Source organism: Rattus norvegicus, chromosome 13 (genome assembly GCF_021556685.1).
Source record: "Rattus norvegicus strain SHRSP/BbbUtx chromosome 13, alternate assembly SHRSP_T2T, whole genome shotgun sequence".
In the NCBI taxonomy this organism is placed as follows: Eukaryota; Metazoa; Chordata; class Mammalia; order Rodentia; family Muridae; genus Rattus; species Rattus norvegicus.
In genome coordinates this window covers 106,858,449-106,874,056 of record NC_141546.1, presented here as the reverse complement: position 1 = coordinate 106,874,056, position 15,608 = coordinate 106,858,449, and the positions used below count along the sequence as shown (strand labels likewise).

Sequence of the window (15,608 nt, the reverse complement as noted above, 5' to 3'; positions counted from 1 at the left end):
GTAACCCTTGGAATGTTCCTGCCAGCCCGTTCTTCAGTTCAGTGCTTAGTCTCGTTTTGTGTTTTGTTATTGTGGGTGTTCTGCATGTGAGGCGAGGCTGCACCACTGAGCTGTGTCTCCTCTGGCAATGCTTGCTTTTAGATTTTGAGACAGTTTGACAAAACTGCTCAGGCTGGCTTTGAAATCACTTTGTAGCCTCTGTTTTGAACTTGGGATCTTCCTGCCTTGGCCCGTATAGCTAGGTCACAAGTCTGGAGTATTTTCTCTTACACAGATGTTTCTGATTTACATTGGCCAAACCTGAATTTTGTATCTTCAGATGAGCGCTGTGCACGTGTAGAAACCAGTTAGGTGGGGTTGGGGATTTAGCTCAGTGGTAGAGCGCTTGCCTAGGAATCGCAAGGCCCTGGGTTCGGTCCCCAGCTCCGAAAAAAAAGAACCAAAAAAAAAAAAAAAAAAAGAAACCAGTTAGGTTAAATGACAACAAACCCACCGCAATAGGCCGTTTAGAAACGACACAGAAGATAGCTACCCATCTCCCTCCCTGGGTTTGACTGTTCCTGAGCACCTTTGGCATCTTCTGGGCCAAACCCTGGGATTTATTACAGTGGTCAGACTTGTCAGGCATCAAGACACACTGTTATTACAGATAAACAGGGCGTGTATGCTGTATGAATGTTTGGTGCTCTCCTGAAGGGGCCAGAGTAAGGCTTCCACACCTGCTGCCTCTGCGCGGGGTCTCTAGCTAAATTGGAGGCTTCCTGTTTAGACTGAGCTGGCTGGCCAGGGTCTGGAGCTTCGATTGAGTCCCTCCTTCAAAGATGGGGTTACAGGCACATTGGATGTGGAGACTAAACTCAGAAACTCAGATCCTCACACTTGCATAGAAAACGCTTTATCCACTGAGCCACATCTCTCCAGCCCCCAGAAACTGTTAGAAAGTATAATTACGTCTCCCACATAACAAAGGCCATACAACACCAAGAAAGTATCGGCCGTTCATGTGAACTCAGTATTGACTTGGCACCCTGTGTTTTTATTTTGGACAACCTGGCACTCCTGATCCGGCTGTTTTAGTTGGTGCTGGGGAAGGTGGAAGTGAAGATGTTTTTAGGTCTCATACAGTGCAAAGCCGGTTTTGCAGAGATTTCCCCAGCTCTAACAATGTCTGCTAAAAGCCCTTCACTGGCCTAGTCGTCTTCCTGTAGCAGGGCACACACACGCCCCCACCCCAGACCCATTCCTTTGGGGACCGGAAGAATCCAGAAGCCTGAGGTTCTAATGGGACCCTGGGTGATGATTCTGCTCCGGTAAATGTACAGAGCGCCGGCCAATCCCCTGTCCCGGCAGCCGGGAGCAACATCTCAGGCCAAGGCGTTCACCCCCGCGGCCTCCGACCGGCGCAGCCCGCAGCCCTCGCGAGTCCTTCCCGGGCCGGGGCTCCGCGCGGCGGGGTGCAGGGACGCCTTCTTCCCTGCGCACTCAGCTCTGCACGCTGCGATTCAGGTGATTTCACCAGCGCGAGACAGACCGGGCAAGCCGTGCGGCAGGGACGCGCGCGGGGAGCAGGAGGGGGCGTGGGAGGTGAGGCCGCGCGGGGTCGGCGGGCTCGCGTGCAGAGCGGGCGAGAAGGCTCGCGTGAAGCTGGCGCTGGCGCTGGGGCCTGCGGTGGCAAAGGCCTCCACGACTTCCCATGCGTGGAGACAGGGGGCTGGCTAGGGTGTCGCAGCAGGTCGTGGGAGGCTCGCCGCTGACGTGGGAGAAATGCAGTAGCGTTTCCGCTTCCCGTGTCCCCGAGGGCGGCGACACAAAGGCGCGGAGCCTGGGGAACTGAGAACCCTGCTACCCTGCTGCTCTCTGCAGGAAGGGCGCCATGGAGAATCCTGCTGCTCTCTGCAGGAAGGGCGCTTACATGGCAGTCCCCCTCCGCCGCCCCTCACCCCCCAGCTCAGAGATTTGTTTTCTTCCGTGTGTGTGTGTGTGTGTGTGTGTGTGTGTGTGTGTGTGTGTGTGTGTGTGTGCGTGCGCGCGCGCGCGTGCGCGCGCACGTGCATCTGTGAGCGCAGGAGAGTCTTAGGATACCTAACTTCCCATTCCTCAGAGCATTTTATGTGGGACCTGTGGATCTGAATTCGGGCCCTCAAGCCTGGGCAGCAAATGTTTAACCACTGAACCATCTCACCAGTTCTCAGTTTAAAGATCTCTTTGGCCTTCTACTCTCTGGACTCAGTTTCCCTCATGTTTACAGTGGCAAGACTGGGATACACCGGTTTTTACGCAGGCTCCCATCTCCCAGACTCCAGGTGTGCACAGCTGTTGTGTTGACTACTTTCAGATCAGGGCCTTCTACCTGTGGAGACTGACTCTGTGTTATGCTGTGTGTCTACTCCGTGCAGTGTGGTGCTGTATTACTTCTTAGAGCTAAGCATCTGCTCCAGTGCTCAGGGGATACTGAAGGTCCTCGGGCTTTCACTCTGGCCCTAGAATTCCATTCTCTTTCCAGCTTCCATTCTTCATGCTCCACCTTCCCTGCGATTTTTCTTCTTGTAGGATGGATTGTGTGCTGGCTAAGGACAGTTCTGACCCGAGAGGTGCAGTTAATAATTTAAGTGGATGTCTTGGTTTGACAGCAGACTGGAAAGACACGTTGTGTCTCTAAAGAACGTTCAAGTCCACAGTCACCACTGAGTAGTCTGTGCTAGGGCTGTTGTTTGGACCCTTCTTTGGGGGCAAAGGCTTTACCTGTTTTTTACTTTGCTTCCTCTTGGAGATTCACCAACTCAGGGTGAGGTCAAGGCTCGGGTTGGCAGTTGGCAGCTCGCCTGGTGACATCAGGCACTGGTCAGTGTGGCCCAAGGGCAAGTGTGCTATATATACCTCAGCCCTTGTTCATATCAGGAAGGAATAATATAATTAAAACCCAACTGTTGAATAAAGGAGAAAAATATTCCTTAAGTCGTGTTTCTATGCGCAAATACAGACTTTTGGCAGGGGCTGTGGCTGTGACTCGGTAGAGGGCCTGCTGAACCATCACAACTGTATAAACAGGGCATGGTGGCTCGTGTCTCTAATTCTAGCACTGCGCATATTCAAAGTCATACTATGTTATATCATGGGAGGCTGCCAGGGTGGCAGGAGATAGGGTCTAAAAACAAACAAGCAAAACAAAACAAAAATGCGCCTTTAAGGGAGGGAAATTAAAGAAGATTTACAGTAATGGAGGACAGATCGTTGCTTTTCAAACCCTTAACAGTCAGTTAGAATCCAATCTTGGGTTGGTTGTAGTGGCTCATGCCTTTAACCCCAGCATTCTGGAGGCAGAGTCAGGAGGATCTCTATGCCTTCCAGGCTAGTCTGGTCTGGGTCTACATGGCAGGTTCCAGCCAAGGCAGGGAGGTCTACATCAAAGAAAAGTTCAAAACCCAGAGATTATTTTTCAAAAATGGAAGTCGATAAGCTGATGCGGATACGTGGGTCTGCGTTTTTCCGCCTCACTGCTGGGGTGTTGGAATGCGGTCAGTATGCCTCTTGAGAGTGAAAACGCAGTCTAAGATAGGGGTCCCAGCCCGTGCTTCTCCGAGTAAGAAGCGGTGGGGCGGCGGGCGGGGAGGTTGGATTGGAGGCTGCGGTTCTCAAACTCCTGGGCACCCAGAAGCTGCTGGGAACTGAGAGGAGCTGAGAATGGAGGCGGGGCTCCCATCCTTCTGTGAACCCGGAAGCTGCTGGGAACCACGAGGAGTTGAGTTGGAAGGGCTGCAGACCTCTGATAAGGACTGGTCAGGGAGTGGGGGGTGGGGGGTGGGGAATCCGGCTTAGCTCAGTGAGTGCCAGGAGTGCCAGGAGACTCCCTAGGAGTCTTCTAGGGGAGACTTAGGGGTGGCTCTGTATGATGAAGGTCTCCCCAAGGTGGCTTTTGATGGAGACAGTTCTTGCTTGTCCAAACTGCTTTATTCATGGCGGATGTGGATGCATATATTTCCTCAGGATGAACCAGAGATTAAATACCTTTTACAGGAAGGAATGTTCATTGGCAAAACACTCTGGCCCTAGATATTTTGTTAGCATGGAGAACTCTAGGCTCTATGATATGTGACCGGTTGTCATGGTCCTTTTAGTGGGGCGTCCTGGTCATGTGCTCCAAGACGGAAATCTGATCGGGAGCTACTTTGAACTCCTGCCGTCCTCAATTATGAGTTTAATCGGGGTTCTGAACCTGCTACAACCTTACCAATTCTTCTGTCTGGTGTCAGTTCCACTGCCCCACACTGAAAGTGCTGTTAAGTGAAGCTCAAACCTGAACAAAGGTGAGATTGGACTGGGATTAGTTTTGGTGCAGTTAGTGACAGGGATAGGAGAGAAAGAGGTTGTGGGACATGTTGGTTTCATCATGGCAGTAATTAGTCATGCCATTAGCGTGCTGTTAGAAACGTTGATGGACACATTCGTGCCTTTCCATGGTGACAGAATTTATTAAATAATGGTAAATTCACAACCGATGCCATTTTTGCTGGCTGCAATTCACGACGTAGTTATGGTTTCCCTTGATAGCTGGTTTAATCAAGCACAGATTCTTTCATTCTAGTCCTAATTACTGATGTAATCCTCAGATCACACATTACACTTCACACAGTAAACCAGTCAAGTCAATCAGTCTGTCTGTCTGTTAGGTTCTGGGTGGGGTAGGTAGTTCAGGAACTAAGGGGTTTATTAGAAGAGATATTAATGCCATGAGCAGACAGAGAGGCAACAAGGAGGGTTCAGGCCCCAGCCACAGAGACCGAGTGGCAGGAAGGGAACCGGAGTCCATGTGGCAGAGGAGAGCCTCTTCTTAGTCCTTTGAGGGTGGGGAGAGTTTCACGGCAAGAGCCAGCAGCCAGACTCTGAGTCCCGTACAGTAGCCTCCTGTCTATGCGTGCTTGTGTGTAGGCTACAAAATATTTACAAAGGGTTAAGGCGGCTGCTGCAGCAGAGTCCACAGCCCTTCAAAGAGCCTCACTGTGGGTGAGCGAGCAGAAGGCTAATGGAGATGCCAAGAGCATTGGATCCTGAACTCTTCTCCTGGAGGTACAGAGGCAGAGCCGGGACAGAAGTGAGGGTGAAGGCCTTGGAGGTGACAAGCACAGACACCTCCAGACAGATGGGAGGAGGACCTACAGACAGACAAGCAATTTCAGTGGCTACATAAGTGAGTGGTGAGGACAGAGCCAAGCTGTGGCCTCTGTGGTGTGTGGTGGCTATGGCTGGTGAGGGAACAGGTTGGTGAAGCCATCAACAGGGCAGTAGTAGATGGCCTCTTCTAACCGGGCCCAGGTGAGGGGAGCATCCTTGTCTCTCTGGTGTGTTTGGGAAGTTCTTGGTCTGGTTTTCCTGATATGATTTTAATATGCTAATGTGACTTTAAACAGTGTACAGTGCACTTTAAAGATACAGGATGCCGCCGTCTCTGCCTTTAGGAGTAAGTTATCAGCCTGTGCCAAATGCTGGCCAAATGGTGACATTTATGGGCACAACATGTGGGCAGAGCCGTCCTTCTCTAAATGGAGTCAAAGCTGCTTATAAAATGGAGTCTCAGGAAGAGGCAAATAGCTTTAAACAACATGGAGCAATGTAGGGTAGTGTACAGTCTGACCACAACAGCAAACCCACATCTTAAAAGCCTGCATTTTAAACAGTGTACTTCAAAAAAAATTATGTAAAGCGTTCTGCTGTAAGGAGACACTTGACTCGTTCAGATTTCCCTAATCTGGGAGTCTGAAATACAGAGGGTGCATTACAGGTGATTAAAAAACCGTAAGATAGGTTGAAAATTGTCAAGGGGAAAAAAATGCAATATCAGATCAGTACTTTTTGTTGATCTAGGGACTTGAAAAAGTTGATTCCTTTTTGCTGGTCTTTAACATTCATATAAAAAGACTTAGGGTCGTGTTTGGTGAGAGGATTGCTGGTGGTATAACGTGCAAGCCAGAGAACGCTAAACTGAGGGCCGGGCATAAAAATTTGCTTTCGGATTAATTTTCTTCTGGTTTGATTTTTTAAAAAAAAGTACATTATAACAATTGGATTAAAAAGAATTTGCTGCGGGGGATGGAGAGATGGCTCAGTGGTTAAGAGCAAACAGAGCTCTTCCAGAGGACCAGAGTTGGGTTCCTTGCTTTCCTCTCAGGTGCCTCTACCTGCCTGCCCCTCCAGCTCCCAGAGCTCCAGTGTTGTGGAAAAGCCCCAGTTACCCTGCTGGGGAACATTGCCTACATATGGGAGGATTGCAGAGCCCAGCATCTGTTAATACAGAAAGCCAGAATGTCCCTCCACCACCTGCTGAGCTAAGCAGTGACTCTAGTCCTGCAGATGACCCCAGGGGGATGTCAGCCGAAGCCACACTTCCCTTACCTAGGTCCTGAGAAAGATCAAGGCTCCCATTCAAAGCCAACACATGGTGGAGAGGGTCCAGTGAAGGTTGCTGAGCAAGGGAACTGACACATCCTGCTGCAGGTTTAGAAGCCCCCAGTTTGTGTTAAAGGACTTTCTCCTGGGTCCTGGAGTCCCCTCCAGTCGGTCCATTCCCCCCTTGCTTGTCCTGGTGGCATTAGGTTTGAAGAAGGGGCTTCTCTTTATAGGATGCGGCCAGAAGAGTAAGACCTGTTGTTAGGCCTTGGAGGGGTCACCATGAGTCCGGACTCTGTTTTCTACGGGGAGGGAATCACGTAATTTATATTCTGCAAACAGAACGGCAAGCGGTCCCATCCAGTTGGAGCCTCAGCTGAGGCTGGAGTTGGTCCACTTGCTGGCTCTCCTCGATGCTGCGGTTGTCCCAGCAGCGTGCAGGCGTTCATTCTCGTTACTGTGGTTTCTTGAGTGCTCTTCTTTCCTAAATTTAGAACTAAGAATATTTCTGTTCTACTCAGCCTTTCTGTCTGCGGCCCACCAGCTCTCTGACACACGAGTTAGCATGGTTTGCTCAGCCTTCTACGTGAGTCTCTGAAGGAATGTGGCTGAGGTAGACATTTATGCGTATTTTAATTACATCTACTCGGCTTTCAACTTCCCTTAGGAAGTATTTAAAATTATACCTACACTTAAGTTTATTTACATGTAGATAGCTCATACCATCTTTTATCGTTCTGACAGACCCATCTCATTATAGATTTTGAGAGAGAACAAAAAGAATTCACTGGCTGCCGAGGGAAGGTCAGAGAGTCAGGTTCGTGCGTCTGTGCTCTGCGGCTCAGCTGTGTGGCAGGCATGTTTCCTGACCTTTCAGGGCCTTGGTTTCCCCTGCAGTAGATGGTTGGCACCCACAAGGCTGTAATTGTGATGAGAGAAGGTACTCTCTCAGCACGGTGAATATGCAAAGTGTTCTTTTCAGGTTAGAGCCACTGAGAAACAGTAGGGAAGCCACGTGGGGGAACATACTCATGGAAGACACAGGAAGGGAGTGAAATGCTTGCCACACAAGCTTGAGGCCTGAGCCCAGATCTGCAGCACCAGTCAGGCACAGTGCTACATGTAGCCCACAATCCCAGACTGGGGAGGTGATGATTCCTGAGACTGCCAGTTATCCAAATTGGGAAGCTCTAGGTTTAGTGAGAGATGCTGTTCCAAAATCTAAGGAGAGTAATTGAGGAAGACACCCCTGTGCTACTCTCTGACCTCTGCACACCAAAGAAGAATGAGAAGACATTAAACAGTTGCTAAGTACCTTGCAGCTGTCCTCTGGGGACTGGGCAGGGTTTGTGTCCCTGAGAGGGTGGGAGCCGGAAACTCAGGTCCTCATTTCTGGCCATCGATGGCTACTCTCTGCCCTGCATGGATCCCTTCTTCTCCCTGAGTGGAATTCTGAATCCTGTAAAGGGAGCCAGAGCTGTGAGGGTCTTTGAGGTAGCATCTTTGAAAGCAGGTGGGCGCTAAATGGCAGAGGATGGACGTGGAAGCCCCCCCCCCGGGGGCAGTTGGCGGTTCTCAACACTTTGTGTCTAAGATTCTTTTCCTGTGGGTCTCTTTGATGTTATCAATCCAAGGTATTTTAAAAACATTATCGGGGTTAGAGATTTAGCTCAGTGGTAGAGCGCTTGCCTAGCAAGCTCAAGGCCCTGGGTTCGGTCCTCAGCTCCAAAAAAAAAATTATCAACCCTGGGTCTCTTTTTTCTAATATGCAATACGAAGTCAGTTTCCTGTCTGTTTCTCCCATCTGTCAACACTGCGAGTTGGGACCTGGTCCTTAGTGTTCTGTTTGCCTGTTTGTTTATGTTTAATCCCCAGCCCACGGGTGAGGCCTGGACTAGTTTGCTGATAGAACTTAATTCTCCCTCATCCTTAAGATAATTAAATATTCAGTGGGACTCTCTTATCATGTAGGACTCTCTTATCCATGTGCTACTGACTGGGAATATTAAGTGGACTTTAATTAAAAAATTTAAAATGTTCCTTTATGAAATGTAATGCAAATTGTTACGCAAATGTAACACAAATTGTTAAATTGTGTACCATTCTGAGTGGTGTGGGGAGAGGACTCTCCTGGTGTCCAGTGTGTCCACACATCTACACCCCCCCCTCCACACCCTGTCCTATAGTAGGCTCAGTCCCTAGATTAACTGTCACAGCCTCAGGGTGCTTGTGTTAAGTAGCATTAACAATGGCCTCAAAGCACAAGATTGGAAATTCAGACGTGCAGCAGATCAGCCTCACAGTGTTTTCTTCAAGAGACGAGTTGAACGCTCCTAATAAGGAAAGAAAAAGACTCAGATGGGAGCTGCCGAGATCTATGGTTAAAAACATTTTCTATTCATGAAATTATGAAGAGCGGAAAAACTAAATCTGAGCTCTTATGTCTCACACTGCAGAAGTCCACTATACATGTGTGTGCTCAGCAGAAGTCCCAGCCACTGTGCATGTGTGTGCTCAGCAGAAGTCCCAGCCACTGTGCATGTGTGTGCTCAGCAGAAGTCCCAGCCACTGTGCATGTGTGTGCTCAGCAGAAGTCCCAGCCACTGTGCATGTGTGTGCTCAGCAGAAGTCCCAGCCACTGTGCATGTGTGTGCTCAGCAGAAGTCCCAGCCACTGTGCATGTGTGTGCTCAGCAGAAGTTCCAGCCACTGTGCATGTGTGTGCTCAGCAGAAGTCCCAGCCACTGTGCATGTGTGTGCTCAGCAGAAGTCCCGGCCACTGTGCATGCGTGTACTCAGCAAAAGTTCCACTGTGCATGCATGTGCTCAGCAGGAGTCCCACTGTGCATACATGTATTCAACAGAAGTCCCACTGTGCATGCATGTACTTAACAGAAGTCCCACTGTGCATGCATGTACTCAGCAAAAGTCCCACTGTGCATACATGTATTCAACAGAAGTTCCATTGTGCATGCATGTACTCAACAGAAGTCCCACTGTGCATGCATGTACTCAGCAAAAGTCACACTGTGCACATTTGTACTTAGCAGAAGTCCCACTGTGCATGTGTGTACTCAGCAGAAGTCCCAGCCACTGTGCATGTGTGTGCTCAGCAGAAGTCCCGGCCACTGTGCATGCGTGTACTCAGCAAAAGTCCCACTGTGCATGCATGTACTCGGCAAAAGTCCCACTGTGCATACATGTATTCAACAGAAGTTCCATTGTGCATGCATGTACTCAACAGAAGTCCCACCGTGCATGCATGTGCCCAGCAGAAGTCGCACTGTGCATGCATGTGCCTAGCAGAAGTCCCACTGTGCATGCATGTGCTCAGTAGAAGTCCCAGCCATCAGGCATGTAGACACACAGCTACAATGGGAAAGATCTTCATTCTATGGCTGTCTAGACAGGACATGACAGTACAAATGACCCCAACTGAAAATAGCTTAACTTAGAATTCTTCCAGTGGCATTGAGTGGATATTCTAGCTTGGGTTTAGTGGGATGCAATGCCCTCTAAAGCCAAGGGTGCCTGTATACAGAAGGTTCTGTGCTATCTGCAGTTACAGGCATGCACTGAGTGGGGGTTGGTTTCTTTCCCTATTGATGTGATAAGATACTCTGACAAGCAATTTAAGGAAGAGTGTTTCTTTTGGCTCACCATTTGAGGGCACGGTGCATTGCACAGGAAACTGTGGCAGTCAGAGCTTGAGGCGGCTGGTCGTTTGCATCTGTGGCCAGGGAGCAGAGAGAGATGAATGAATGCAGGTCTCAGGTCACTTTCTCTGTAGTTCAGGGCCCAGCTCAGGGAATGGTGCTACCTCCCTTTTATGGTGGGTGTCCTCAGCTCAATTAACCCAAACAAAATAATCCCTGAAGGCATGGCCAGAGGAAAATCCAATCTAGACAACCCACACTGGCATGGCCGGAGGCTAAACTGATATCAATATTCTCTCTCAGGTGTGCCTGGAGACTTGTCCCCTGGGTGACTGTAGAACCTGCCAAATCGGCAATCAATATTAATCAGCACAGACATACATGTTCTAGCTCATAAGCTTCAGGTTTCCTTAGGAAATCAACAGCGCCTTTAAGCCGTTCGTGCAGGAGCCTCTGCTGCTTTGTTGCTGGTCTCAGTCCCGATGCATCTTCACCTCCCAGCTATCCCTGCCTTCTGGTTAGCCCCACATTGATGGCACCGCTGCCTTCATGTACTTGGTCAGCAGATGCTCCACACTCTGGCTACTTGAGAGGGGATGCTGTGTTACTAGATTTTGGCCTCCTTACACCTGCCCACCATGTGGACTGGGCTGCTGCAGGGCTGACACCTGCCCACTGTATGGCCTTGGCCACTGCAAGGTTCATACCTGCCCACCATGTGGCCTGGGATGCCTCAGGCCTCACACCTGCCACCATGTGGACTGGGCTGCTGCAGGGCTGAATCCGTACCCCCCTCCCCCAAACAAGAGATGTTATGTGCATGCTTGACTGAGAACTGTTTTGGTTCCTGATGAACATGCTGTTTAGAGTATGAAAAATAGATACTTGGGAGTTTTGAGGAGGTATTTTAGGGAACCATAAAGGGCTTGGGCATTAAGAATATCTAGTTAGATTCACAGCTGTCTGTCTCCCATTTTCTTTGACAGTTCGGTGTCATTAAATCCTTTACTCTGATTGGCTTTCTGGGTGCACAGTGCAAATAAACAATGAAAGAAGTGTGTGAGCGTGCGTACGTGCATGCGTGTGTGTGTGTGTGTGTGTGTGTGTGTGTGTGTGTGTGCGCTTGTGTGCTGTGCTCATGCACGAGCGGCCATGGTCCTTCTACATCATAAGGCCTATGATGAGTGGGCAAGGGTTGAAAAGAGAGGTGGAAGGAAGGGGTGCTAAGGGCTTGTGACTGTCTCCACATGTGGCATTGAGAATTCATTCAAGCATAATTTCTATGGAATGGGAAGAGAAGAGGCAGGGAAGAAACCCTGGCAGAAAGCCCCAAGACCATTCACATGCTGTTCAAGGGATGGGGGCCCTGGGCTGAGCATGAGAAAAGGAAGAAGAGTGGCCCCAAAGAAGACATGAGGGATGCCGCCTGCTGGAGGAGAGGAGGAGGTGGGCGGTTGTGGTAAGTAAGGTTAGCTGCTTTTAATTGGGTTTCCTCCACTCAGGGCCTCGGCTAGGTGGGCTAATGATGCATTAAATCACTAACTAGTAGCTGCCAATGTCTGCAGAGTGCTTAGGGCCAGCCCTGGGCTAAGTAGTTTACATCTAACCCATCCCCCAGCCCCATGGGTATCTGGATACCTTCCCCTGTGGTTCAGTCAGCACATGAGTGCTGAGTCCTAGCTGGCATTTGACCCTGTGCTGTTGGGTGGAGGCTGTAGGGACCAGATCCAAGTTTTAGCTGTGCTGGGGGGAGACAATCCCACTGCTTTCCTGATGGGTATTAATGCTATGTGTTTGTGCATATGTACAACTCATGCATAATACAGCAGAGACCTCAGCAAAACGAAATGTTATAAAAATGAGTCCTTAAGAGGTAAATCCTTCACACAAAGGCATTACTCAAGAGAGAGTAATCTTTGAGCAAGTAGGGCTCCTAGAAATTTCCCATCACACACAGGTTATTTATGTTCAAATTATGGAAGCGCCTTTTAGGAACATTTTACAATCACAATCCTTTGTGAGATGAGACAGCGGTCTACTGCAGCCTCTGTCTTCTGTGATGGGAGATATGCTAAAATAAAACTTCCTTTCCACTCCTGAAAAGATGGCTTCTCTGTTCCTACTGAGTTCCAGAAACCTGTTCTAGGAGATAGATGGCAGGAGTGAAGCCAGGAGAAGTTTAGGAAGTCAGTATCCTCCAGAGAGCAGAAGATGTCACTCACGGGAGAAACCACACCCCCTTCCTGGCAAGCTCTCCATCATTAGAGGAAAGGGTCCTAAAGGTAAGCCTGTCAGAGGCAGCCCTGCTCCCACTGTTAGGAGTCCCACAGGAAGATCAAGCTATACAACTGTTACATCTGTGCAGAAGGTCTTGGCCCATCCCATGCATGCTCTCTGGTCGGTGGTTCAGTCTCTGTGAGCCACAGTGGGCCCAGGTTAATTGATTCTGTAGGTTTTCATGTGGTGTCCCCAACCCACTCTGGCTCCTTCAATCCTTCATCCGGTCTTCTGAAGGATTCCCCAAGCTCCACCTTATATTTGGCTGTGGGTTTCTGCATCTGTTTCAGTCAGTTGCTGTTGAAATCTCTCTGGTGACAGTTATGCTAGGCTCCTGTCTGCAAGTAGAGGGGAATGTCATTGACAGTGTCAGAGCTGGTTGGCTGTTTCCCCCATTTCTGCTGTGCATCTTGTAGGCAGGACGAATTGTGGATGGAAGGTTTTGTGTAGGGCTGGGTTGGTGTCCTAATCCCCCCACTGGAAGTCTTGCCTGGTTACAGGAGGCGGTCGTTTCAGGTTCCACGTTCCCCATTGCTAAGAGTCTTAGCTAGGGCGTCCTCACAGGTTCCTGGGAGTTTCCATTGTCCATAGATGCCCTCCTCCTAATTCCAATTGTGTCTCCCAGTACTCTCTCCCTCTGATGTCCCCCACTTGATCCCTCCTGTCCCCATCCCCACCCCTCCCCCACCAGTTCTCTCCCTCATCCACCCTGATGTCTATTCTCTTTCCCCTTCTGAGGGAGATTCTGGCTTCCCTCCTTGGGCCCTCCTTGTCACTTAGCTTCTTTGGGTCTGTGGGTTGTAGTGTGGTTATACTTTACGCCTAGTGTCTACTTATAAGTGAGTATATACCATGTTTGTCTTTCTGGGTCTGGGTTCTGTCCATTTGCCTGCAAAGTTCATGAACAGCTGAGTAGTATTCCATTGGGTAAATCCACCCCATTTTCTCTATCCATTCTTCAGGGGAGGGACATCTAGGCTGTTTCCAGCTTCTGGCTGTTGTGAATAAGGCTGCTATGAACATGGTTGAGCAAGTGTCCTTGAGGCATAGTGGGGCATCTTTTGGATATTTTCCCAGGAGTGGTATAGCTGGGTCTTGAGGTAGAACTATTCCCAATTTTCTTAGAAACTGCCAAATTGATTTCCAAAGTGGTTGTACAAGTTTGCACTCCCACCAGCAATGGAGGAGTGTTCCCCTTGCTCTGCATCCTCACCTGCATGAGCTGTCACTTGTGTTTTTGTTCTTAGTCATTCTGACAGATGTAAGGTGGAATCTCAAAGTTGTTTTGATTTGCATTTCCTGATGACTAAGGATGTTGGACGTTTTTATCAGTTCTTCTCCGACTTTTCTTGTGGCAGTTTAGCTAGGTGTGGCAGGACAGCTTTGGGCTTAGCTCTGTGGAGTCAGGGACTGGAACCCTTCTACATTGTTGTTCCTGTAGGGTTTCACCAACTTTGGTCAGCATGAAAGGGTGGAAACCAGGAGACCACCCACAGGCTCACCCTCCTGTACTCATGAGTCGGGTAAGCATGGTGTCATGTGTGGAATTCAGTGTTTATGTGTCCAGATTAAAATCCAGTTCCTTTGTGAGAAAGGAGGCTGAGTATGTGTTGCGTTAAATACTAAAAAAGGAAATACCATCCCACATTACGCCGGACACGGGTGGGCCACATGGCACGGGCAGACTGTTCTCATCTCGGCAGACTCTCTGGCGTGCAGTTCCGGAAATGTCTCCTCCACCTGACTCGCTATGTTCCGGTGGCAAGTTGCTGCCACGCCAGCCCCACGCATCCAATTTCTGTGGCTGGCTGGGGTGCTTTGCCACCGTACCTTTCTCTGGAACTCAGTTGAGTGGCAGAGTGAAGGAAAACACTCTTAGTTTAGAATCAACAAGTACACAATCTCTGGGGGTAACTACTAACATCCTGTTTAGTAGGCCATACAAAACTAAATCCTCCGTGGCAGATCCTGGCACATCCGACATCTAACCGGGGTCCTCTAGTTGGTTACACCTTCTACCCCAAGTTCTCTCCCAAAAAGCCACAAGTCCCTTTTTCTCCTTTTCTCTTACTCCCTCCGACCTGGAAGTCCCGCCTACTTCTCGCCCAGTGATTGGTCCCCTGCAATCTTTATTCATTAGGGGAAGGTCCTTGCCACTGAGTATGTGTAAGAGAAGCAAGAAAGGGAAAAGGTGAAGGAGAGAGAGGAGGAGGAGGAAGAGGAAGAGGAAGAGGAGAAACAGGAAGAGGGGGAAGAGGAACAGGAGGAGGAGGAGCAGAAGGAGGAGGAAGAAGGGTGTTACCTGTGCGTTGCAGTTACTCTGACCATCAAAGACATTGGTATTCATGGAAAACATGGCCACCCCTTGCTGCTGTATCCCAGGCAAAGTGCTCAGTGCTGCCGCCTTAGAAATAATGTTCCTTGTGTTTTATAGGGGGAGATAAGTGTGCCCACAAGAAAAGGGAGTTCTTGGATGTATTTTGTGATACATCTAGGAAAAGACCTAGGCAAGTAGGGAGTATGCATGCTTGTGTGTGTGTGTGTGTGTGTGTGTGTGTGTGTATACATATATGTGCACATGCACATGTGTATGTTGGACGTAGGAAGGGGTGAGATCCCCAGGGAACAGGGTTTTTGGTTGGGATTATGTCAGTGTCACTCTGAAAAGTGAAAGTGCCCTTGAGAGTGCCAGCTAACTGGGCTGACATCGAGAGGCCCTGTGCGGTGTTACCTCAGTGACATTTTGTTTGATTCTCTCCTAGAAACTCTCCACACTACACTGGGAAGCAGAGTCTCCAGCTATGCTGTCCCGTTGGGAACTGACTCTCTGCCTGCTTGTTTCCTTGGGCTTCCACTTCCGCTCTTTCTATGAAGTTTACAAAGTCTCCAGGGGTAAGGCTCCACAATTTTCTAATTACCCATCAAGGAAGAAATAGGGGTGGGTGTCTGAGATGCACAACTGAAGAGGACAGTCCTGTGGCAATGTGACTGGAGCTGGGCTTTTCCTCCCACACATGTGCAGTTTGAATCCATGGTGGGAGTCCGGGATTGTCTCTCCTGCTCCTTCACATGAACTGGTGGCTTGTTTTCTCCAACAGTGGCTGCTTTTCTTCTTGGTGCTGGGCAGGGAACCTCTGAGCCCAGGAACGGCCACTGAGCAGTGTCCCCAGCCTCTGACAACAGTACAGACATTTGATTCCCTTCTCTTGAAGGCCATGAAAAGGATTTGCACTGAGGATTCAAAGTAGATTCAAAGTTTTTCTTTAAACATCTTTCTTTGCAGGCGTCCGTCCGT

General features: G+C 49.4%; 1 protein-coding gene across 1 annotated transcript in view; it reads left to right on the top strand.

The window, feature by feature from the left end:
• Positions 1-1,240: 1,240 nt before the first annotated feature.
• Hhat (hedgehog acyltransferase) overlaps positions 1,241-15,608 on the top strand; it is a 252,931-nt gene continuing 238,563 nt past the window's right edge. The window contains exons 1-2 of the mRNA NM_001398579.2: positions 1,241-1,506; positions 15,076-15,205. Coding sequence (NP_001385508.1) covers positions 15,115-15,205 — 91 coding nt within the window. The 5' untranslated portion in view covers positions 1,241-1,506; positions 15,076-15,114. The remainder of the gene's footprint in view (positions 1,507-15,075; positions 15,206-15,608) is intronic.